This window comes from Drosophila miranda, chromosome 3, assembly GCF_003369915.1.
Source record: "Drosophila miranda strain MSH22 chromosome 3, D.miranda_PacBio2.1, whole genome shotgun sequence".
NCBI classification, from domain to species: domain Eukaryota; kingdom Metazoa; phylum Arthropoda; class Insecta; order Diptera; family Drosophilidae; genus Drosophila; species Drosophila miranda.
In genome coordinates, this window is record NC_046676.1 from 11,184,794 (window position 1) to 11,211,001 (window position 26,208).

Genomic DNA, 26,208 nt, shown 5'->3' on the forward strand with positions numbered 1-26,208 from the left:
TGGAACACTTCAATGTTTGGGCAATTTTTCGGTTCCAAAATCCATTATTGTGGACGTTTTTCAAGTCCTTGGGCAGCTGAGCACTACAATGCACCCACCTTCTTATCCTGAACAGTTAAAAGTTATTCTTTATATATAATATAACTAATTACTCGCAATAACTTATACAAAGGTTCCTTAGGAAATGCTGTATGTATTATAATTTTTTTCATCACTACACTGGGGTTTTCTAATTTTACTTTAAGGAGTGCAGACATAAACCAACTTTAAAAAATAAGATCACCTCAAAATTACTGAAAATAGCACTCTCATATAGCTTTTGCTGAAACATATTTTTCGCATATTTAACTTATATGATGGTTTTAATTTATATTTTCCTTGTGGACCACAGAAGGGAGAACACCTCTCTATATTTTAATCTGCAAGATTAATAGAATAATCTCTATCCTTTCCTTGCCACGCGTCATGCGGTAGCGCCCCTCAGTCAGTTATTGCGCTTTAAAATGTCCTAATATAAAGGGAAAAAGCCGTTCTTATGGATCCACGTACAACTCGATTTTATGTGGATTTGTCTTCTCCTTCTACAAATAACCAGCTAATGTCAGCATTTAATTTCATTCATAAAAAATTCCCCAAGAGTCGGGAGTTCCACAGAAGCCTCTACGCCCTCTATAGGATGACAGATATAAATAATAATTAAGAAAAAATGAGAGAGAATGAACACTGCATATTATTAATTTAATGTGCGCTCGTTTCGAATTTGGTTCCCGGATCCCGGCTCCCTGTTCCAAGAAACATGTTTGGGGAGGAGTACGTGGAGTTGAAGGCGTCATTCCGTCATTCCGCTATTCCGTGTCGTGTTTATGCTTTCCAGAGAGCAGACAAGACTCATAAATTACAACCAATTATCAAATTAGATTTGTACAAAACATGCAGTTTAAATCATATAAAAGTGCTCTCGTTTTTTTATGACACAATCGGGCGAAGAGGGACCGATTCAGACCGGACTCAGATTTCCGTGTATATTTTGTGGTTTTGCTTTTACGGACTGGGCTGGAGAGTATCGCGTCTTTTTTATAGCCAAAAGTAGAATCGATTTGAATCCATGGGCTGCTGATGGCGGCAATTAAACGACAACTTTCCCTCGGGCATTGCGATCGGGAGAAAAAATTAGCAGACAATGTGAGCCCTGACAGGCGGCGGGCAATTAATTTGGTGCAATTACTCAGGCCTCCCCGTCCGTGGATCTGACAGATACGGGATTCAAGAAGGAAAGTGCAGTAAGAGATCGGTGTGGTGTGGTGTGTGTGTCTGTGTGTGTGTGTCGTGTTGCCACCTCAACGCATCGATGGCCCTGTTGGGTGGGGAGTAGAGTTTTTCCCTCAATTTCCAACAATTTCCAACAATTGTGCCCGGCCCGGCATTTTAATGAGCCAAACGCACTCCCCTCTCGAGTGGCGGCAAATTGCCCAGTAAAAGGGGTGGCCTAGGGGCTCTGGGGGAGAGATGCTATACTCTACTAATTGACATCGGCAATGGCTGCTGCAACTTGTACTCTCGTACTCCCCTCCCCATTGCGCGTTGTCTGTGTGATATCAAACAGTTTCACGCACAAATTGAACCTGATAATTGTCCCTGGCAGATTTATGGCCCGAAGTGATGAGCATATGTTTTAATTAATTCCCAAGAAAGTATTCCTGGCGCTTCTTTTGCGGATCTTTGGTCTCTCCTGAAGCACTACTACTATGTATGTATGTGTATCTCTTGCCTTGATCGATTCTCTGAGCCAACTAATTCCTTTTGTTTGACGCGATCCTACTTATGTAATTATGACAAATGTCTAACCCGAACATGAGCCCTCCTAATGCCACAAAAACCACACCACACCATACCCCAAAACGGTTCCAGGTTCCCCTTCCACCCCCCCCATTGTTGCGGCCACATCTGCGTGACATTTTGTTGTTTGTTTGTTGTTGTCTTGTTTGGGGCTCGCGACATCTCCTCGAGACGCCATCGCCGCACCGCACCGCACCGCCATCCGAGGGAGATTAATGCGGTGAGGAAAATCATAAATTAATTAGAAGCGGCCTAGCTATAGCCTCTCCTCCCTGCTGCCTGCCCTGCTCCCCGCTCTGGAGTGGAGTGGAATCTGCTTGAGATGCAGATGCTCATCGGTGACACTTAGCGGGCGATTTATTGTCATTAGAGGGGTGCTTCAGTGTCTCAGTGCTGGTTCTTCGAACCACAATACAGGTGTTGTCACAGAAGTGCTTAATTAGCCTTTATTATTAGCTATGATGTGGCAACTAAATGGTCAAAATTCGGAGATACAACCACAGTCACAGCCACAGGCGACTCAGATCCGATGCCATTCCCATTCCTATTTGGAATTTCCCCTGACTTCCTGTTGGAAAGTTGGCGCCTAGTGCCGTCGTTTAGGGACAATTAGCGACACGCCTTTTGGCGCCAGCTCTCTAGGAATGTCGGCTAGTTTTTGGGGGCATCTGCTTTGGGGGCAGGCCTTGGGAATTCCAGTCTGTCGTCAGTGTGTCGCGACTCCAACATCCTGCCGCAGAGGCTGGGAATATACATATAATATCCAAGTGTTTTAAAACCGCTCTTTTTTACATTTGTTGTGCAGTTTCGTGCATTGTTTTTAGAAAATATACTATATATAAAAATTTTCGAATGGTAGTCGATTGCGAGATCATATCCCGAAAGACATAATTCGGAACCTAGTATAGGTTTATAGATCCTATTTTACGCGTGGCAGATATCGAAGATAAGATAAGACACATGCGGAGAGTAATGGTGAGAAGGGCGCCGAAATCTAGCGATATTGTAGCCCTAATGCAGTTTCTCTTGGAGCACTTCTACTGCGAGGATCCATCACCGTAGATCCCACGCTGCGAGGCCAAGGGGTAACATCAGACCGCCTCATCAACGTCTTGAGGAACGGACCCGTGGGGAAGGACATCTTCTCCGCCCAGGTGGAGGCCTGGGCAAGGCGAGTTTACCAAAAACGTCCGCTGAGCGAATTACTTGGACGATTCTGTCTTGCAGAAGTGTTTAGATAATACAAAAAATGGAAATTAAAATTATTAATAAAATACTAAGAAAAATGAAAAAGCAAAACACAGAAACACCGCATTAAACCGTTTTTTTCTTTCACCCACACCAACAACCACAATTTTGAAAATAAAGGAACTTAACCGCCGATTTCGATCGGTATCTGATATCGATATCAATATTTTCGCCAGCTCAAAAAATATTGCCTTTAAATTGCACTATCGAACTAGTTCAGAAGTGTCATCACATGACAACCAGTGCTGCCACTAGTTCGTGTTGATTCCAAAAATTCTGGCAGCACTATTTATTTTATGCTATATTTTATATTTTGGACAGAGCGAATTAATCTTAAAGAATTTTAGAACAGCTCAGCTAAATGCAATTATTTAAATTAAGCCAATGAAGTAGGAAATTGATTCATCTCTCGTATAATATTATGTGGGCATGGCTAAATGTTCTATATAGCTGGGAATATTCGACGTAAGATCAAAAACGAGCAATATTGTTTCCAATCCTTGACGGACAACGATTAACCTATTATAGGCCAAGGCGGTATTTCAATTATCCACCGAAAATAATGAATTTAATAATGCTAGCGCAGTTCAGGTGAAAGATATCGTGGTTTTTTTTGAGTTCAGATGAAAGATGGCATGTGTCTACAAGAAGAATTTACAATCGTTAATATTTTCCGCCATATACCTCAAGTCGCTGAACTGTTTAAATATAGGGGGCTTAAGTGGGCTAAGATGCTTCCCACCTTATTCGCATTTACACGTCGTTGCGTCTGTTGCGATTTGGATTAGGGGAAAACTTGTATTGAAAAGTGGATCCAAAGACTGTTGGTACGGAGCATTCAACGCGAGGCGCGAACAGAAACGCCGAATTTGTGCTGAATTCTTCTTTTCTTTCGTCGCTCGGTCGCCCGTCGTGTTGCCTGTTCCGAATCTTTGGGGCTTTTTGCATAAAAACAAAAAAAAGCGCGCTTGACTTGGCGCCGAAATATTAGTTGGTGTTCACTGCGAGATTTAATAAGTGCAGAGCGACGGTAATAGGTAATTCATTTGCATTCATCCAAAAAAAATTATCGCAAAAAAAGCGGGAAAGAAGAAGAAGTAGAAGCCCAAAGCAAAGTTGAAGTTGACATTGAAGTCGGAGCGCGTGTGTGCGTGCACTAGTGTGTTGGTGTGCTGGTGTGTGCGAAATTCTTTGTGTTATTCTCTGCAAAAGCCAAAAGTGTGAAATAAATTTAAAAGCAGAATCCAAGTGCAGATCTCAAACACTACACGGCTGCTTCGTGCCAATTCAATGCTTTGTTAAAAATCAATAAAATGCTGTAATTGTTGCTGTCGCAATTTCCGTCAACAAGCCGGAGGGGTCGCTCTCTTTCCTTTTACCTCTCTCGCGCAGTGTTCTCTCTCTCTTGTCGCTGGCCTTATCGTGTTTTGCTTGTATTTTTTATCGTGTCCCGCATTAGAGATTGGAGTGACTTTTAATAATACAATTTATCGCCTTTTTTCGGTTCAGGCAAAAAGGAAGGAAGAGATTTTCAGCTTAAAGGGAGAAAACGGTAATTAATCAAAATGGCCGTTTGGCAACTGTTTTTTTCTGTGAGCTTGTTGCACACACACACACAACAGGGAATTTTTTTTGTTGCCTTTTTTTTACAAGTTCAATAATTGAAAGTGCTTATTGTCATCCCTGTCCCACACGCGTATATATGCTAATGAACAACGGTTCAATGCACCGCTCGTTGAGATTTTGAGATATAGCTCCTCTGGCCTGGCTGATGTTCTGTCGCATTTCCTCAAACGATAATGCAGCTGGTTGCTGCGTCAGCTGTGCTCGCTCGGATACCGTTAAACCCGTTTCTGACTCAAAATGCCAATTGTTTTTGTGTTGCTATCGAACGTAATTTACCATTTTTGGCCGTCCAGCAATTTGTTTGGCTCGCAAGCATCGAATTTGTTGCAATTAAAAATTGATTTTCCGTTTGCAGCAGCAATCAAATTGTCAGAAACTACAACAACAGGCACAACGTTTCTGCAACAATGAAAAGCAATTTTCCGTATCTAAAAAAAAACATAATAAAAACTCAGTCAAGGCATTGTCTGTTTTATTGTTTTTGCTTTTGCCATTCGCTGGCTTGCCACGCTTTGTGGCAGGCAATTGTCGTTGTTGCTGCCTTCCACATCATGTTGCAATGGGCATGGCTAATTTTCGGTTTAACAAAAGTTAAGTACACCGCTCTTTGAGCTTTGCTCGTTGTTAACGAAACGGTTTTCCCTTTGTCCCCTCCCTGCCTCTTCTCTTTCTTATGTGCCCCAGCAACACAGCAATTGACAGACGTATTTTTTCCCCCCCATTGCGTCCGAGCTCTGGCGCTAGGTAATTGCGAATAAGAAACAAAAAAAAACGGAAAAATACAGCGTAATAATTGGCAATACTCATTGTTGTAACTAGATTCTCATCTGTGAAATCTATCTATTTAAGAAATAAAAAAAAGAGAATAAAAAAAGTGTTCTTCCCATACCGGGAATCGAACCCGGGCCTTCTGGGTGAAAGCCAGATATCCTAGCCACTAGACCATATGGGATACTGGCTGTCCATCGCAAAAGACGCGTTTTCTCTCCTTTGATGTTTCGTTTCGTCTGTTGAATGCCGCAAAATGCGTGCCATTGGAATGGAATGCTTAAAAATAAATTAATTATAAAATGATGAAATTTTGACCTGTTCTAAATCTGTTCTCGAGAATGTAAAGCGATCTGTTGGGGAAAATTTCTAAATGAAATGGCAACGCCAGACGAGATAAGGAATGGAAATGCATATCCCATATGGTCTAGTGGCTAGGATATCTGGCTTTCACCCAGAAGGCCCGGGTTCGATTCCCGGTATGGGAAAAACACCTTTTTGCTGTGGCTAATGCACTTCAATTAAATCAATTACCCTGTTTTACGATCCCCTCCAATTCCGACATGCAACACGGAGAGAGAGAGAGAGAGAGAGTAGTGGTAGTCGAAAATCCGACAATAACTCCACTTATTGACCTCCACCTAAAGGCTGTATAACACGAAACTTGGGTTCAAGTGGTTTTTTAATGAGTCGCAGAGCAGCGCAGCCATGGGTATGATCCGGCTCAATGAACCACTTCCACCACACCCCTCACCACCAGTTGCAGCTGCAACTCAATTTTCCAAGCTCGAAACTCGATGGAAAAGGAAAAAGCCGACCAGCAAAAAATCAGCTAATTCATCAAAAGTGTGGCAAAGCCGGGGCCTGCCAACAGTGAGCCATTGTTGTTGCCCAACACGCCTACTTTTCGCTAGAGTCCGCCCCATTAGTTGCATGCTGCTTGCTGTCTGCCGTCTGCCGCTTTCCAAGCCAATTGAAAAACTCATGTTGCCTTTTTATATGCCATCATCATCATCAACATCATCCGTACAGTATCTGTATCTCGCGTATCCAGACATTAGAAGCGCGTGTGAGACGTACGATTGAGCCAGAAGCGGATAAAAAGGCAAAAGCGTACAAATTACCATTTTTTATGTGTAGTTTTTTTCCTCAAAGAAAGCCAAGCCCCGGTCGAATCGATGGGGGGTTGCGGTGGCGGTGGTGGCGGTGGCGGCGGCGGCCTGAGAGACGTTAAACTTTTTTCTTCGTTTTTATTAAACGCTAAAAGTAACGCCAACGCTCACCGAGCTTTGTTGCTTACTCTTCCCGCAGAAAGAGCATCAGCCTTGTGGCATCAGGGAGATCTTGTTGAATATCTTACATTTGATATGCTCTCCAAATACTTCGCAAGGGTATACAGCATTCGATGGCAGTGCTGGCTTCCTGCCTTTTATTTGTTGAAAACCAGTTGAGCAACAAGAACAAAAGACGGCAGCAGCTGTTGCTCTTCCCCCTCTTCCCCGCTTCCACTCTATCGCTCTCTTCTCTGCTACGTTGACTGCATATTAAGCTCCCGTCCGGCTGGTGCGCCTGCGCCGTCCGTCCGACAACCGACCGACCGAGTCTCTGTGTGTGTCTCTAAGCTCTGTTTGTTTTGTAGCAGAGAGCAGGGCACGGATTTGCAAGAGAAGCAGCTGCTTGGAGGGCAACCCACCCCTGTTTCGTTTCCATTTCGTTTCAGTCAAAGGCCGTGCCAGTTCCATTCCATAAAATGTCTAAACCGAACAGCAATGAACTTTTGTAATATCTTTTTGGACTTTTAAGTGCGCCTTTGTCGTCGCGTCTATCGCCATCGGAAAGGCAATTAACATGCAAACTTTAACAGCAGACAATCAATCCATTAAAAATGCCTCACGCACTCCCCATTTCTTTGTCTGTGGGGCTCTCTGACTCTGTGACTCCTCTATCCATTTGGCTGGGGTCTGGTCTCTGTTTGTTGTCATTGTCTCTCTGTCTCCGTCGTGAGGTGCAGCAGCAGCGGTGGCACCACCAACAGTTGGGGAGGAAAACGTGTAAATTTCGTTTGACAGTTTGACAGAAGCAGAGGAAAAAGCGAAAATAAATAAGCTGAAAAGCAAAGCTAATGCTCCCAAGTCGTACTCGTCGTAGTCGTAGTTTCACCTCATCCATCGCCCATTTAGCATGACAATCAGACGGGGTGCCGGGAGGGGGGGGGGAGACACTAATACGCGCAGGTCATGCATGGCCTGCAGTTGGATTCGCGGACGTACCACACCTCTTTGGCTTTGTTGCAGAAACTGTTTTCACTCTTCATTTTCACGTTCGTGGAAATGCGCGGCACAGCGGGACACGCCCCACTCCGCCCCGGGCCCCAACAAAAATCAACGAAAAGAAGGGCACTGACACACATTTTTCGGCGTGTCTTGGCTTTGCGTGCCCCAAGTCCGAGGCCAGATATTGGTCTTGGTCTCTTGGTCAAGACACGACACGACGCGACGCATATATGTAGATACATCTCCCAAAAAGATGAGGGAGAGGCCAGCAGAAAGAAAGTGTTCGAAAAGCGATACGGTGCCGGGTAGGCCGACGCATGTCCAATAAATAAATTGAAATATTTACGCTTTGAAACGAAAGAATCGAAAGAAACGACACAAACCGGTCCGAAGTCGGGCCTCGGTCTGGCCGGCATCCCTATAATCGCTTCATTCGGCTGGGATGCAGCTGTGACCCACTCCCAGTTGTCGGACCAAACCAATCTGCGCACATTTATCCCCGTTTGGTGGTTGGTAGTGGCTGTGGTGGCGGTGGCGGCGGGGACCTAATGCCAAAAAATCAAATATAAAAATTTCACCTCCGGTCACACGCTTCAGAAGAGAAGTCACACTCCGCCTCGAACAACAAACAGACAGAGAGATAGACAGACGATGGTAGTGGGGAGTGGGGGCTTGGGGGCAGGATTTGTGGGCAATAGTTAATTAAACAAAAACTGCGCCCATGGCAAATGAGAAAATTGATTGCATGGCAGGGAAATGGGAAATGGAACGAACCAAAGAGCCCAAGAGTATTGCCTGCAAGTACTGTAAAATAATTGGAATCCGACTAGGAACAAAGAAACGAAAAGAAAAGATTGTTTTGGATGCTAAGGCTTTAGATACACTTGCAGATTGATCGTATCTATCACCAATCCACCAATCAGCGAAGGTACAACGGAATTATGTAGATAACGCTCTCCCCTCCTCATTACGAATCTTTATTCCACGCGTAAGCATTTCTCAAGTGAAAAGAAATTGCAAACGCATCTGGTTGCATTTCCTTTTTGGGCTTAATTCGATGAGACGCCACGCTGTTGATTACCGCGTATTTTGAGTGCTTACCGCTAATCCTGCCCCATGATGCTCCATTTTTAGTTGAACGGCGGCGCATCTTTGGCCAAAACGAGGCGATGCTCCATTCCAGCTCCATGAAGATAAATGATTGAATGTCCGGATGCACTTGAAGCGCACATCAAAAAAATTGTTGCCTGTCAGCAGCGTCATTGAGACTGTGTGTGTGTGTCTTGGCTCCTCTTCGAATCCAGCTTAAATGAGTCAGGGAAAACTCTTCTCTTTTTGCCAACTGTTCACCGGTGAATCAATCACTGAACCGGTTCAGCCTTGCCCCGCCTGCCGCCTTGTTTTGTGGTTTTGGCTAATGAGCGGCACTTGTTGTCCCAACAAGAGTTTCGGCTAGAGAGACCGTTGCATGCCGCCCATGGCCTAATCATATCTCATCCCGTGTCCATCTCCAAGTTACAGGGTTACACTTAATGCCTTTTCTCTCTGTGGGAAAGCCTATGGCCATCGCTTACACGTGTCTCTTGGGGGGGGGAGGGGAAACGGGCATAACAAACAACATTTATTAATTGGGTCGAGAGTCTTGGCTTGGAGCGGGGTAATGAATTTGTTTGTGGATTGATTAAATGGTTTCTTTTTAATGAAAAATCTCCGATAAATTAGTTAAGGTTTGCCCCACACACAAACCGCAGCTATTTTTGTGTACAGTTCCAAGCTTCTACCACGAGCTTGAATCTTGAAATGATGTCATATACTGCAAACATTTGTGCTTATGTAGCTCTTTATTTTATATACTTTTTTTTATATTTTTTTTGCCGAGATGTTCTTCCCTTGAAATTCTCAAGAATTTGGCATTGCTATTTGATCGTTATCACGCCACACCACGCCACACCGATCGTTGGTTCTAGCCTTCCGTCTAGCCCGTCTCGGCTCATCGGTGGGGAGGTCTTGCAACTCTCAAATTTCTCTACTGCAAAGCACTTCAATAATCGTTGTGTACTTTGTTTATTACACGCATCGACTAAAATTGGATTTGATTCGAGCGTAAACCCAAGACCCACGAAGGTCTTCAATGGGGCGCGCCTTTCGTGTATACATATGTATCTCTGTATCTGTATCTATTTCCATTAATTAGAGGCAGAAACTCGCATCGGGTTGTGCTTCTTCAGACAGAGAAATGATTATAATAATTTATCTGATTTTTGCATTGTTGCCACCCAACCGCTCCTCTTGTGGCTTTGTAGTGTTTCAGAGTTTGTTCATTTAATTATTGGCAAACACAACTCTTCGTTTCGTTTCAATTTGCGAATCACTTCCAAGATGTGTGGGTCTCTTTTTTTTATCTTTGAGTCATGTTTCAAAGCAGAACATGGTTTTTATTTCTGTTAAATTGTAAATGTGTTCACCTTTCCGGACCGAGAAAACGTGACAGTGAAGCCAACACTACGCGTAAATGCAGCCATCACTTAACCAACACTAAAATAAGCTCCCATTATCGCTTATCGCCTATCAACACTGTTTTGCAGTGCAATTAATTCAAATATTACCCTTACGCTGTGTGTGTGTGTGTGTGTGTGTGACAGTCGCAGCAATTATTTGCCAATTACAACAATTTATTACTGTCTTTTGTCTCTCGTTACTTTTTTTTATGATTATTGCATTCAATTAAATTAAATTGCTTTGGAAATTGGGTTCGTTTTGTTGCCATCCGTCCATCAGCGGCTTCCACGCTCCGAGGCGCCACCATCTTCTACCCAGCTTTCATTTTGGTTTATGGCTTTAATTCCCCAACTATTTATAATAATTACTAAAGCAAATAAACCTACACAAAACGGACCAGAGCGCAGCTATAAAAAAAGATCTCGCTTTATTCGCTGTCATTTGGTGCTTGGTGGATGGGTGCTCGGTGCTGGGCCCGCGGCTTAGAGACCAAACGAGCGTGAGCGGTGCCCCAAAGATCAGTGGGGCACAGGCCCCGCCGAACTCGGACTCTGAGACCCAATCTCCACTGACCAAACCGCTGTCGCTGGCGCTGGCGCTGGCGATGGCCCATGGGGCTATGGTGGAGATGACGACGACGCAGCGTCTGCCGCTGAATTTTCAGCTGAACAAACAACAACTCACAGAGTCATCGACGCCGCTTGTTGCTGCTGGTTGACCTCAAAGATGGTTTTTGTACTTTTTTTTAAGTGCTTGAGGGGTCTGGCATTCATTCTTTCTTCTGGCACTCGAGCGAAAGGGTGAAAGGGGTGTTTCAATTATCTATGAAAGAAGTCTTTTTTATGAAGTAATAAATGCCGACTACAAAAGAAGTTTGGAGTTTTTTCTGTGGCAACCATCAAGATTTAATGTGTTATGTGTCAGAGTTTGATGTGGAAACTGATTTGACACTACGTAAAGGATTCTTTGAGTATATACCAAAACTTTACATCAGATAACATCACGATTCCATTAGCATCGCCTTCGACTACGTTCTACGTTCTACGACTACACAGCTGTGTGTGTGAGTCCGTTCGCTTATGGGAAATCTTGTACTACAAATCAACGTTTTCCGATTGTTGTACTGCTTATGGAATAGCCATAGATCACATTTTCATTCTTTCCCATTAAATATGCTGTATTTTCTTAAGCTCTTTTTATATGCCATTGGCTTTAATTGCAAACGCATTCAACGAACGAACGACTCTGCTCCTCGTAGTCTCCCCAGAGGCCAGAAGAGCGCCCACCTGTTGTCTCTGTCTGTGTCTCGTCTCGGGGCAGAGACAAACAGACGACGGATCAGATGAACAGACGGTATTGTATTGCTCATTTGCAACCGCATCTCCAGAGAGTGCCTGGCAATCCTTCTCTCGTTTCTCTCGTGTTTTGTTGGTTTTTGCGGTTTATCTAATTGGGAAATGTTTGACGATACGATCGTTAGCTTGTACTTGCTACAAATTGGGGCAACTTAAGACTCTGGCAGCCCTTAAACTCTGAAACGAGATGCGATTTGTGTTGATGGGGAAACAGTGGTTACAGTGGCTTAGAGCCTCTCTCTCTCTCTTTCTTCCTCTCTTCCTCTCAGTCTCTCGGCTTTCGCTAATAAAATTGTTTTTACATCCATCTGCTGGATTTATGGACTCTTATGGCCCGACGAGAGGTTTATTTTCTTGCTGACCGAGTTAGTTTTTTATTTTATTACGCTTCCCCCTCTCTCTGTCTCTCGGGGCTAATCACAGGTTTCCGCCCGATCTAAACGAAAAGAAAAATAGCTTCAGGGTTTTGTGTGTGTTTTGTGGCTTTTGCGGTCGGCAAAATGCAGTTTGCGCTTTAATAACTTCATTGTCAATGCAACATACTGCTGCACATCCAAACAAAAAGCCAGGCCATCCAACGACCATGCAATTTCCATTGTCCATTGCGGATTTGATCTAGATGCTAGAGCCAGAGGCAGCCGGACTTGCTTCGTGGGACTGCACTCCACACAGTAGCCGATCCGGCGATCCTCTGTCCCAGGATGGACACGACACCACCGATGGCTATCAGATTTATGCCGTCGCACAAGGAAGCACTGAACCCCCCTGCCGATGGGGAGCGCTGGGGAGCTTTGCCACAACGATTCCACAAATCAAACGGCAGTGTATTGTACATTGAGATCATCATCCGTCTGTCCATCTGTCTGTCTGTCTGTCTGTCTGTCTGTCTGTCTGAATGGCTGATGGCTGTGCTTGGGATCTTGGTCTACAGGTTTGTTTCTGGCTAACGATTCTGGTGGGTAGTAGTTGTTTATGTCAGTTGTCGGCATTAAACCCGACTTGCCTTATTTAGTTTTTGGTGTTTTATGACTGCATGACTCGGACTCGACTTCAAACTCAAACTCAAACTCAAAGTCGATCGATGGTTGGTTACACCCTCACACAAGGCAGCCACGTTGCTGGGCAAAAGTACGTGGCCCAAGGGAGGAGGGGGGTTGGGTTTATACGCACCGCTTGATTAGATTAGATCACTTGTGTACCCGAAATTCTGGCTCATCCGACAGTAGAGATAAACCACTAGAAAGATGAACTTTCTGCTGGCGAAACGCCACTGAATTATAGGTCCCACACCTATTAGTATCCCTCCCTGGATTTACTTGTGATCTTTGCTAAGCCTCTTCACAAGGCGAATGTAATTCGGCCATGACAGCGACCGACCCACCCATAGAATATTCCCAGCCACAGAACAGCCACAGATATTTCGAAATTTACATGGGGAATGATTTTTGTATTTATTCGCCGAACAAACAAATCGGACAACGGAACGGAAGGGACGTGCTGTTACGCCTTTGATTAGATACACTGTGCAGAGGGTGCCACGCCCCCCCCCTGTGGCTACTACAAATAAAAAGACTCCCTACGGCTATAGGGCTCTGGGAATGGTACATTACAACAGTTCTTAGAGTTTTGGAGTCTATCAAACACAATCTGGCAGCGTGGCAGCGGGGCAGCGGGTTTTCGGGGGGGGAGAGGGAATCACCAGCTGCACAATCTCTTGGCGGGATGAATCAGCGGACCTCCGCCCAGGGCTGGGTCGATGTAACAACAGCATTTTCTTTTTTTGTTGGAGAGAAAATGCTGCTTGGGGACGGTCTGGTGTGTGTGTGTGTGGGTGGGTGGATGGGGTGCCTTATAAATAGATTGATTCCCACGCCCACGTGTCTATTTCTAGGTCTTGTGGTGTGGTGTGTTGTGGCTTTTCATGTTATTAGTATTATTGCTTCACATGGCATTGCATTGCATTGTGCTGTGCGATTGTTCCCCCGTGATTGTGCAATTTGGCGAGTTTCCACCTCGTTTTTCGTTTTTCCCTCACTTTCCCTCAGTGCTCTCTGTTTCATTGCTACATTTAATTTGTGTTATTCATTTTCCTGTTATAATTACTGACCATTTACCGGTGTTCCAATTTCTAGCAGTAGTTTTTTCTTCGTTAAAGTTTTCACTCTCTCTCTCTCTCTCTTTCTGTTTTTGCATTCATATTTTTCTTCCGCAAAACTTTTGACCAATTCATTTCGCTGCTTCCCACACCCTCTCGAGTCTTTTACTTTCCGCTAAACTAAAAATACATTCCCACACACACATCCAAACAATTTGTATAGAAAATGTTTCAGTTTATAAACTTTTCAACGATTTTTCGCGCAACATTTTGCGTGGCACCTCCTCCCTCGACACTCATCCCCACCTGCTCTCAACGGCACACTGATTCAAGAGCCATCGAGAATGGTATTTTCTGGAAGTCGGGACCCGCGATCAGGAGCTATATAAAAGATTATAGCCCCTGCATATAGCCCCATGAATAACCATTTCCATCCACTTTGTACCACTGTTGCGGCGGCGTCAACGACTCGCCAAGCATATTTCTAAAATTAAATATTTAAATTTGTTTTGCCTTTCGCACATTCGCTGCCGTGATCTGGCGCGCTCTGCCGCTTTTATAGCGCTATAAACTTTGGCTGTATGGAAATCGCATTTATTAAAATGAATCTGCAATCAATAAACCCAAACCCCAACCCAGGCACAGGAGCGCAGAAATTTCTGCGGAAACTATCTGATGAATCACGTTCCCCGAAAAAGGGGGTAAACCATCATTAGCCACAATAACAGTAACTGATCTCACTCGCGTAGACATGCGCTGGCACTGATAAGGTCGCTCGAAAAACAAAATCGCATTGGAAAGATAAATGATAAAAGGAGATAATTTGTGCAGGAATTGGCGTAACAACTTCCGGTACGCACCGAAAAAGCAACACCAGCAAGAACAGCAGAGAGCGAATGCAAACAAAAGCTCTCCCGCGCTCACGCCGCTCTCTCGCAGTGCGCATACACACGTTAAAGGTGAGGCTTTCACTCTCGCTCTCTGCTTCACAAGGCCACGATCGCCAACAAAGAGAGAGCTCTCGGGCAATGCCTCGCCCTCATACAAATATACCCTGCGCCGTCAGCTGCTGCTGTTTTGTTGTTTGGGGGTCTCGTCTCTGCATTTAATTCTTAACCGTTGCCGCGTACGTGAGCGTTTTTTGTTAATTTAATTTATGCACAGCACTGCGTGGCTTCTTTATTATTTCTTTATAATGCTTTGTGCAACGCAGCAGCGCGCCGACTACGACAACAATGTGATAAAAACGAGAACTGAAATTGCTGGTTAACAACAAAAACAACAACAAAAATAAAAGAGAAAAGGAAATAAAATTACGAAAAATATCAAAAGTGAGTGAGTGCATCTCCTTTCCCTCTCGCGCACTCGGATTGCGTGACTTTTCTTTAAGCTCAACATTCGTATAAATGCGCAGCGTTTTCTTATCGCACATTTGCTTTGCTTTGCTTTGCGTTGGCCTCTATCAGTTTTTCATTGCTGGTTTCCTCTGGCACGGGTGTTCGTGTGTGTGTGCGTGTGTGTGTTTATTGCATCAAGGTGTATTTACATAGGGTGAAGCATTGCCAGTTTGAATGCCAAGTATCGTTTGTGCATGAAATAAAAAGGGAGAAATACAAACAGAAAGAGAGAGAGGTAGATAAAGAAAGTGGAGTAAATTGGTCAAATAGGGGTAGCAGGAATACCTCACCTCTATAAAAATGAACCTTGGCAGCAAAAAGTAGGTTATGGCAAATTTTTGCAACACCAACAATAGCCCCGGTCCATCTGTCTCGCTCTTTCGTGTAAGTGAGCACGCAACCAACTGTTGTGGTTGCTGCTGGAGTGCCGTCGCTGCCAGCAACGCCACCTGATTTGCTCTTCTCTTCTCTGGCTGGTTACAGTTAAGGTTTAATCGAGACGACAACAAATGGATAAAGTGTGAACACAAAAAACCACAGCATTGGCACAGTGGCTGCAAAAGACAAGGTGATGTAATTTGCATAGCCAACCGCAGCAGCAGCAGCAGCAGCAGCATCCACTCTGCAAACCACAGAATACCAAACGCATACACATAACTTTCAGAGTGTTTCAGGTTTGACGCTTCACACCGCGTAGGCAGTGTCCAATACACTTATCCGAACGAGTCGCATTCGTTTCTGATTGAATTTGAATGCATATTCAAATAAGGCACCAAAATGCTATAGGCAGGGCGGGCAATCAGGACTCTCAAATATATTTTTTCAAAAACAGTTCCTTTCCGGAACATTCCATTCCATTGCGAGTCAGAGTGTGATTCAATTAATCAAGTGTAATGCATTGTTTACCCAGTGATTTGTTTTTTTTTTTTATCAGCTTTGACCTTTCTCTCGTATGTACACAGTATCTACACACATGAATGTTCATACGAAGCAACTCCCAAGAGAACATTCTGTAACTCTGTTCATTTCTCGCACCGTGAATCATCTGAATGATGAAATTAGTCTGATCTTTAAAACCAGTTCTGATTACTAACTGTTCGAGTGTGAAGCGACTTTTATAATTGTTTTAATTTCCTCATTAACATTTTGGACGAACGCTATCTTTACTCGATTAAAGTGTTTAAACTATAGCTAGGGCATCCAGTAGTTTTCCCCTAAAATGAAATCGTCTGCGGACTGAGCCGCAAAATGCCTTAAATGCCATGCCGCCCTCGCAAACAGAATTCTAGCAAGGTGCTGAGTGACTGCTTCGATTCGATTCCATACGATTTGAGCTGGCAGGGAAATTCAAACCGCAACTGTCAGCCGAAACATCTACCGTGTCGTGTCTGCCCGCCCGTCCATGTCTTCATCTCCATCTCCATGTCCGATGCCAGTGCCTCTGATGACGTGCACAGCTCCAACCGACGAGTGTGTCATGCGGATGGCTGGCCAGTCGTCGTCGTCATTTGCTGCTTTTAGACAATGCTACAAGTTCCTACACCTACGACCTAGAATCTGCCGAATATGTCAACAGGTACGAGTGTACATATGTATAGGCAGCCAGCAAAAGCCAACGAATAAACTACGGCACACAAATATCGTTTATATAAACGAGGCAGCAACCTATCTTTATGTTTTGATATTCTACTATATAGTATGTATTTATTTATATGTTTAACTAAAGGGTAATATATTTCATTTGCTTCTGGGAGAATATTCATTTTTCGATATTTCGCCCGAACGATTGTTGTTGTATGCCTCCCCGTGCAACTGCCACAGCCACCCCACGTGGTTTCTCTCTGTGAATCCAACGATCCGAGTTTAAATCTCAGTTCATTGCCAATTATTTGGCAAAGAAAATGAAGTAAGTAAGAAAATTAAAACTGAAAGTTTCCTCTACCTGGCTCCAACCTGCGGTTTATGTATTTCTTTCATCAGAGAATCAGTTCGGACTGTAATATATACCGATAATACCGATAATCCACATCGTGTTTTAATGCGTGTATCTGTGCTAATGACAAATTTATGTGAAACTTACGCACACGCAACGCATTGAATGCCCCATAAATTAGATCACAAAAATTAGAAAAATACTCGCTCGCGCGAATAGACAGATACAATATATAGAAAAGTGTTGGCCAAACGATCACTTGATCTGATCACTCACACGGTCGAGCTAATCGCGTGAAACGCCCCACAAGAACTCCCCAGACAACAACCAGCCCACACGAAACATCAGAAACACATAACACAACATTGGGTATATTTACAGATCTCTTTGTATCAGAAAAAGTTGGTCCATTTTTGAAGATCGGTTCAGTGGTCGCTCTCTTCTCTCGAAAATTGATTGTCATTTAGCCTGGGGGGGCGGCTAATATTTCCTGTGGCCACAACTTGAGGCAACATCAACAATCGCCCCGTGTAATGTCTGATAAAAAATACAGAAAAATACAACAAACAAAATCAAACGAAATTGTGTCAAGGGGGCTGCATGACAACAAGCAACATCAGAAGCGGCAGCAAAGCAACAACAAAGAAAATTAAATAAAATTAGCGACTATTTTGCACGAAAATGTCGGCTGGTGGGTAAACAATAGGATGAGGAGGAGGAGGAGGAGGAGGAGGAGGAGGAGACGACAAAGGGTCGGCTGGGGGAGAGCCACAGGCACACACGCGTGAACGACCAGCATTTACCCCAAAACAGTTGATGGACGGCCCGAACCGCTGAACGCGCCCTACACACATGCGGCACACCACTCTCTTTGCTCCACTCTCTGTTTGTCTCTCAGTCACAGTCTCTGGCCGGGCTGTCTTTCCCTCTCATTCGCTATTCGCGTGTGTGTGGGCGCTGCTGCGGCTGCTGGTGGCATAATGGGGTTTTCGTACGACATTGAACTCGAAAAAAGTGTCGGTGACGGCGGCGGCGGCGGCGGCCCAACTGAAGCGAAAGAGCAACATAGTAAGATGTGGATAATACTCGACTCTTGGTATACCCAGTAATCGCACTTGGGGGGGATGATCCCAAAACTTTCTCTGTCATCGAAGCATGCTTTGAGTTTTCTCTCAATTTAATGTTTCACCTTTATTATATTTTGATATCTAGTAAGTCTCTGCTTTCCAGCAAGAGAGCATCCTGAAAATTATACACAATTCGAAATTTTCCGAGGGCTGTTAACTGTTGTAAGCGGGCGGTAACCATTCTATCGACTAACGTGAATCCTTTTTTTTTATTGGTAAATCTCTTGCAGAGGCTGCACCCTTTGCTGGACGGACGAGTAACTAACTAATCGCAACCACCACAAAAATTAGACGCTCAGACTACACACAGTAAACCATCCAAAATGGTCGACTACTATCAGGTTCTCGATGTGGCGCGTACAGCCACCGACGGTGAAGTGAAAAAGGCGTAAGTGCAGTCAGAGATAATTCCTCCAGCAACCGTCCTTATTACTTCTTCGTTCCTTTGCAGTTATCGAAAATTAGCACTAAAATGGCATCCGGACAAGAATCCGGACAATCTGGATGAGGCCAACAAACGTTTTCGCGAGCTTTCCGAGGCCTACGAAGTGCTATCCGATGGTAAGTTGTGGCCATCACACTCAATCCACAGTCGAATGGAGATTTTGGGAATTGCGGGATCAAGGGGCGGTGCATCCCATGAAGGACCAACCACGAATCACAATGCTAAGTCTCTATCATGTGTTTAGCACGTAAGCGCCGGATCTACGATGCCCGTGCCACGCTGCACAAATCGTCGGCGAGCAACAGCAGCAGCGGCAGCTACTCCCGCTATCGCAGCAGCGGAGGAGGCAGTGGCAGTGGCAGTGGCAGTGGCTATGGTGCCACTTCATATGGCCGTGACTACGACTATGATTACTATCCGAGCTCCGGCCGCAGGTCCGGCAACCGCTACCAGGCGTTTACCTTCCGTAACTTCTTTGAGGGCACACCATTTCACAAACTCTTTGGTAAAGCCACGCGACGTTGCAAGTTTTTGGTTCATTCTTTCGTTCGTTCGTTCTTTTCTTTGCCGACTGACAGCCTTGCCGCACGACGTTTGTTCTGCTTTTGTTGCAACTAACGTTAGGCCTGATAGCACTAACCCAAATGCAGCCCGAATTGTTATGCAAACTAATCCCGAGAAAGCATTTTAGTTCGACTCCATCTTACGTTCCTCTGTTCGTGTTTTTCCTTTCGTTTTCGCAGAGAAGAAACGTCGCATCTATGACGAGTACGGCAAGGATGGTCTGGGCGAACGCGGCCAAAGCCGCAACTCTCATGCCCGTCATCATTACAGCACTCACGACTATGACGACTTTGATATTATGGGCGGATTTCCGTTCGTGTTCCGACCACCAGAGGAGGTCTTCCGCGAGTTCTTTAGCGTAAATTCGCCCTTTGCCGGCTTTTTCAGAGGTAAGTGGTAAGAGGTTCAGCTGCTGCTGATCGATCTAATAAGAATCGAATGGAATGTCTTATTCAGATGCTAATGGATACACAAATGGGACAATGAGCGGTGGCGGCGGTGGCTCGGGCAGCAGTCGACGTCATGGATCCAGTGCTGCAGGATTTGGAGGAGGATCGCGCCATCATCACCATCACCAGCACAAAATGGCCAGCCCATTTGGGGCGCCCATGCTCAACTACTCAATGATGGATTTTTGTATGCCTACCAGCGGTTTCGCCTCGTTCACATCAATGACTGGCAATGGCAGCGGTGGTGTTGCCCACATCTTTGGTGGCCCTAATGATGCCATCAAGCGCACCTCCACATCGACGGTGTTTGTCAATGGCAAGAAGCTGACGACCAAGCGGTATGTGACATGCACAGAAAATGCATTTCGTATTCCTTAACAATTCTCCTTTCGTTCATTGCAGGGTCGTTGAGAATGGCAAGGACACTGTCTTTTCATATGAAAACGATGTCCTTAAATCAAAGACTGTGAACGGAGTTTCCCAAAAGCTCTCTTCAATATCTAATTAATGCAAGAAACAAATATATAGCATATATACAAGCAGCGGCAGCGGCATCGACGACGGCGGCGGGGCCACAGCAACAATCAACAACAACAAAAAAGTCATAAATGTAAAGAAAAAGGAGAAAACATTAACAAACACAAGAGGAACCTATGATTCCTTGAATGCTTCGATACGTTCATGATACGTTCATTAATTTTGTTCTACATTAGAATCTAGTTATTTTTTAGTGGAAAGAACAGCAGTAGCAGAAACAGCGGCGTAGAATCAGCAAGAGCCGAAGCACACCATAAAAACACAGAGCAGCAACAGAGGAGAAAGGACCGAGAAAACATCAGCAGAAACCGATTTTAGAATCAGAAGCGACGGCCAGGAGTCGAACCAAAATTCCTTGTCAATGCCAGTTATCTTTTGCAGCACTTTGATTCGAAAACTGGCCACATAATCCAAATTTTAATGTTTTGTGGTGCGTTGTTTCGAGACACAATGCCAGAAAATAAAACAAAAGCTCCAAAATGATTAGAGCAGCTACTTAAACACAGAACATAACCGAAAATGCTGTACGCTTAAGCAATTTAGCCACTAATTCTAAGGGCTGATTTGATCGCTCTTCCGAGGACGGGAGTGTGTCTGTGCGTGCGTGTATATGAATTGGGGGGAAGTTGGGTGGGAATTAAATATATATTTTATGTATGTACGTAGCTATCTACCTTTAGTCACTTAAGTTGCCACAATACTTACTAGAGAAAAGAAAAGAAAAAAAAACTAAAAAAGAACCAGCAAAACAGCAAGAAACGAAATCGAAAACGAAACACACGAGTGCGAGTTCTCTGCGCTGAATAGAGGAAAAGAAAAACCTAAAACTACATTTCTGATGACATTAAATGTTTACATAAATATAATTCATAATTTAAAACTCTGTTTTAATTTTAATGCCGTATTTCATAGCGTATAGTGGTTTTTTAAATGCTTAAGCCTATTCTCACATAACCACAAACGAATTCGCGGAGAAAACAAATGAAAATAATCTAACATAATCAATCGCCAATAATTGAAGTCTTTTTTTTTAGTAGCCCCTTCAAAAACATTAAAAAAAGGATGAAAACAAACAAAAACACTGAAAGAAACGCAATAAAACAAAAAGCGATACAATTAAAAAAAATGTTTATTACTTTACTTATCAAATAATTAAATGGTTTGGGGATTTAGTCGGAGATCTTTTCAAATCACACGCAAATTCCAAATTGAAACGCGCGCCAACTTTAAACATACCGATAGATCGCGAATGCTGATCGATAACGATCAAACAGAAACGGCCACACTGAACAGACTAAACATCACAATTGAGCACTGGGAGCTAAAACCGTTTTTAGGCAATTATTTAAAATAAGCCAGTCAATAAAACAATAGGCTCATTAATTGGATATAATTATGTGGGACGGCTAAATGATCTATCTAGCTAATAATATTCGACGGTAGATCAAAATTTAGCAATATGGTTTCCAATCCTTGACGGAGAACGATTAACCTATTTTAAACCAAGGGGGTATTTCAATTATCCACCGAAAATAATGAAAATTTAATAATGTTAGCGCAGTTCAGGTGAAAGATATCGTGGTTTTTTTTTAGTTCAGATTAAAGATGGCATGTGTCTACAAGAAGAATTTACAATCGTTAATATTTTCCGCCATTTACCTGAAGTCGTTGAACTATTTAAATAGAGGGGGCTCAAGTGGGCTAAGTTCGTAAAATAGAACTTGAATTCGTCAGTATATTTACGGAATAATCTTGCAAATGAGACGGTATATTTTGGTATATTTCTGAGGGTCGTCACAATTCATGAACAAAAAGGAAGTTAAAACAGATTTTCTAATCTGTTTAATCTAAAAAAGGATACCAATTAGATGGCCATACAATGAGTCGCGATGATCACATGAAATGGTTTCACGCAAATTTATCTCGCGAGGCAGCTGATGATCTGTTGAGACAAGGTAAGTAGAGATACAATAATTTGTGTGTTTCAGAGTCCGAAAAGAGGGACGTGGGCGTGGTGAATGAAGCCTAATGAATGGTAATTTCAATTGATTGTCCCCCACCCACGGCAGGTTACGAGGATGGTACATTTCTGGTGAGGGAGAGCAGCACAGCAGCTGGCGATTTTGTTCTGAGCATACTCTGCCAGGAGGAGGTGTGCCATTATCAGGTGCGACGCCATGGGGAGGATGCCTTCTTCTCTATCGACGATGAGATGCAGACAAAGATACTCCACGGGCTGGAGACTTTGGTGGACTACTATCAGCAGGGGGCGAATGGTCTGCCCACGAAGCTGACGGTTCCGCTGATTCGTGATCCGCCGCCGCACAACACACGCAGGCATGGCATGACAAATCTACTGCACCGTGCCACCAGCAAGAACGAGAGCAAAGTGGTCTTTGAGCTGCTCAAGTGTGGCTACCGCAACTTCGATGCCAAGAATCAGCATGGGCAGACGGCCCTCCATCTGGCTGCGCTGCACTGTGATGAGGACATCCTGAAACTGTTGCTGGACGCGAAAGTACAGGTCAATAGCTCAGACTCCTTCGGATGCCAGCCGTTGCATGTGAGTGTTTGAACTTGGTATTGATCTTGAGGTGATTTGCCTGCTAATACTTGCTTCTATCCCACACAGTATGCGGCTCGGAACAAGCCGGCCAGTTTCATACGCACCCTGATCTCTGCCCAGGCCAATGTCCAGGGCAGAAACATAGAGAACGGATTCGTACCGCTGCACGAGGCAGCCAAGCACGGCAATCTGGAGGCTGTCCGGGAACTGTTGCTGGCCGAAGCTCCCCTGCTGCCGCGCACCAGCTCTGGCGAGTTTCCCTTCGATCTGGCCAAAGAAGCTGGACAATCAACCGTCGAGCAATTTCTGCTCAACTACAAGCTGCCGCCTGCAAGCACCACCAGAGAGCAGTGGTATCATGGCACGCAGACGAGAGATGAGGCCGTGGCCATACTTACGCAATATGCCAAGGAACTGTTGGCCAAGCAGCCCGGTGTCGACACCTCTGGCTGTTTCCTTGTGCGCTATTCCGAGTCCCCGGCGGCGTCTGGCTTGGTATTGACCCTTCTCAGCGATCAGGTGGTGAAAAACTTTCGCATATCGCAGGCTTATCTCTACACGAACGGTGTCAAAGTGCAGTCTGATGAGGTGAGTGATGATATCCAGCAATTTATTGAACAAAATTCCAAACCCAAACACTGCCTTCCAGCCGAAATTCGTGTTCATCGATGACGGTCCCTACTGGCCCAGCCTGGAGCATCTGATAGCCAACTTCATGCGCTTCTCGTATGGCCTGCCGGTTAGCCTTAAGTATGCCGTGCCGCCCAAGCCGAAGCCGGAGGTTCCCTCATTTGCCACCATACCACGTTCTACCGTGAAGCACAGGACGACGCCACCAGTGACGCCGCCTACTCCTTCGACCAATCAGCATGTCCCCGCCTTGTCCATCGCGAAGAAGAAGCAAAAGGAGAACAGCAGCTCCGTGTTCAACACTCTGCGCCTGACGAGCCCCAGAAAGGCTCTGTTCGACATGAACAGCCTGCGCAAGAGCAAATCCAAGAACAAACGATCCGAGTCCGAGAGCAGTGTAAGCGGATCGCTGGCCAAGACGGAGCGGGAGCAGGAACTCCAGGCAGCTGCTCCAATGCTCAAAAGTCTATCGTTCTCGACGGAGTTTTCCAACTTCAATGTGGATGCAGGTGGAACAGGAGCAGCAGCCGACGGAGAGCTGTACAATGTCCCCAGGAACAATACGCCAATTGAGATTGACTTGCCTCCAATTGCCCAAAAGACTGAAGCAGAAGTTGAGTATTTCACCAAGAGCGATGTGGCTATTGAGCGGGAGCGTGCCGGCCAGTGGAACGTCACTGGGTATCAGCAAACCGAGGATGTGGTCTGGCTGTTGGATCAACCGATCAAGCCCCTGCCACCGGCGGCGACGCGCCTCAATTCCCTCATCTCTACCGGCTCCACGGAGAGCGAAATGGCTGGCTACCTGCAACGGAAGTGCAGTGAAACTCCAACCACGCCCACTTCAGCCGCTTTGGAGGCGGCAAAGCTGAGATTTTTCATCGACAAAGAGAATCTACTGGTGGAGAATGAAATCGGACACGGGGAATTCGGCTCTGTGCATCGGGGCTGGCTAGTGAAGAAAAGCGGTGAGGGCGGCGGTTCCATGGAGTCGTCCCGCCAGGAGGTGGCCATCAAAATGCTGTGCGATGAGCACAGCAACAAGCAGGAGTTTCTGCGCGAAGCCTCTGTGATGATGCGCCTAGAGCACAACTGTATTGTGCGTCTCATTGGCATATCGAAGGGGGATACGCTGATGATGGTTCAGGAGCTGGCTCCCCTGGGCTCCATGCTCCAGTACATACTCGATCACAGCGCAGAGATCACGGCCAACACAGAGCTAAAGCTGTGGGCATCTCAGATTGCTTGCGGTATGTGCAAAGTCTCGACTAGGTCGTAGGACAGTTCTCAGTTTAACTCTCTTTCCAGGCATGCATTATCTGGAATCTCAGCATTTTGTACACCGTGATCTTGCTGCCAGGAATATTCTGCTGACCGCTCGCCAGCAGGCGAAGATCAGTGACTTTGGAATGTCGCGCTCCCTGAGGCCCGGCAGCACTGAGTACCAGTTCACACAGGGGGGTCGGTGGCCGATACGTTGGTACGCCCCGGAGAGCTTCAATCTGGGCGTCTTCTCGCATGCCAGTGACGTGTGGTCGTTCGGCGTGACCATCTGGGAGATGTTTGCTTTGGGAGCACCTCCCTTTGGCGAGATCTCGAATGTGGATGCCATCAAGCTGGTGGACAGTGGAGAGCGTTTGCCCCAGCCCGATCTCTGCCCTGCCTATATCTATGCAGCAATGCTAAGCTGCTGGAAGGAGCATCCCAAGGACCGACCAACCTTTTCCTATCTAATGGAGTTCTTCACCCGCGATCCCGACTACCAAAACCTGCCCGATTTGGTGCAAACCGTTCATATATAGCTCGGCTCCCCTCCCCGAGTGGATTCCACCTTCGTCCTATTATTTTAAAGTGCAATTTTTTAAAGTTTTTATCTATTGTGTTTGGTCCTTTACTCCTTTACTAATATTTATTGGAGTATTATGATTTATCTAATGGGGCTCGCAAAATGCGATTGTTATCCCCTTCTTTTCGTATCCCCTGCACAAAGAGTATTTCGCGAGTCCCGATTTATGTATATGCATGTATGTATAATCTGTAATAATCGTACAAAAAAATGTGTCAATTGAAAGTGCCTTAAAAAATTTATAAAATTAATTTTTATATTAACATTTACAAATCATTATATGGTTGGCACTGATTTTGTTGCCACTATTTATTCACTCACACTCCACGAACCACATTGTTTATTGTTCAATGAATAATATGAAGATCATATTGCATTTAATATCGGTGACGCTAATTGTACACCTATTCCTATTGGTAAGAGATTCTGCCAAACAATCCTCATCTCAGCTCATCTCATCTTGAAATTGCAGTTTCAATTGCCATGCAGCGATGCCAAGAGTATCTCCATTGTTCAAAACTACCAGGAGATAGCAGGCAAAAACTCTTCCAGGAACTCCACCCACAATGCACTCGACCAGAAGACAAACTCCACCAGCAGAAGGCCTCCATCTTCATCCGATGCCCGTTCTGCTAGTGCTCCGCCACCCGTCGTCAGCATTAAGCGAATTAAGCGAGCCAGGACAGATCTGCCGAAATATACATTCACGTTCGATCAGGCGCACTTGCCCTGCGACTATGACGTTAGCGGATCATATAAATTTATGGATGATTTTCCCAAATACTGCAGAGATTCGTATGAGCAAAGATTCATGAGCGAGGCGGAATATCGCATGTACATGCTGTATCAAACGGAAGGCTTCTTCTTTGGCCAGTACCATGAGCGCATGATACGCTTCGAGAAAGATGTCCACACCTGGGATTACACGGACACGGGCTTTTAGGTATTTATTTGTGTTGCTGTTTGTAGCAATTAAATTATCGGTTGACAGTGTCCTCCCTGGTGCTTGTTCTT

General features: G+C 44.9%; 2 protein-coding genes and 2 non-coding genes across 11 annotated transcripts; 3 read left to right on the forward strand and 1 right to left on the reverse strand.

Annotated features, from left to right (window-relative positions):
* Positions 1-3,836: 3,836 nt before the first annotated feature.
* On the forward strand, positions 3,837-21,167 carry LOC108159981 (dnaJ homolog subfamily B member 6-B). Of its 8 annotated transcripts, none has more exons than XM_033391105.1 (7): positions 3,837-4,121; positions 18,388-18,545; positions 18,609-18,718; positions 18,847-19,107; positions 19,346-19,555; positions 19,623-19,953; positions 20,018-21,167. In XM_033391105.1, exons 2-7 carry the CDS (start codon positions 18,481-18,483, stop codon positions 20,121-20,123), a joined length of 1,083 nt encoding a protein of 360 aa, XP_033246996.1. In that variant the 5' UTR covers positions 3,837-4,121; positions 18,388-18,480; the 3' UTR covers positions 20,124-21,167. The 8 variants fall into 8 exon arrangements, with proteins under 8 accessions (XP_033246996.1, XP_017149164.1, XP_033247002.1 ...); XM_033391111.1 differs by lacking the exon at positions 3,837-4,121 and adding an exon at positions 4,588-4,636; XM_033391110.1 differs by lacking the exon at positions 3,837-4,121 and adding an exon at positions 14,914-15,031.
* Positions 5,591-5,662, reverse strand: Trnae-uuc. The gene has a single exon. It is a non-coding gene; the product is annotated as a tRNA-Glu (tRNA).
* Positions 5,895-5,966, forward strand: Trnae-uuc. The gene has a single exon. It is a non-coding gene; the product is annotated as a tRNA-Glu (tRNA).
* A 748-nt stretch (positions 21,168-21,915) lies between the features above and the next one.
* Positions 21,916-26,187, forward strand: LOC108159860 (tyrosine-protein kinase Shark). Its single transcript, XM_017293459.2, has 6 exons — positions 21,916-22,107; positions 22,222-22,715; positions 22,785-23,306; positions 23,368-24,598; positions 24,657-25,610; positions 25,667-26,187. The coding sequence occupies exons 1-5, from the start codon at positions 22,032-22,034 to the stop codon at positions 25,148-25,150; spliced, it is 2,817 nt and encodes a 938-aa protein (XP_017148948.1). The 5' UTR covers positions 21,916-22,031; the 3' UTR covers positions 25,151-25,610; positions 25,667-26,187.
* Positions 26,188-26,208: the final 21 nt, after the last annotated feature.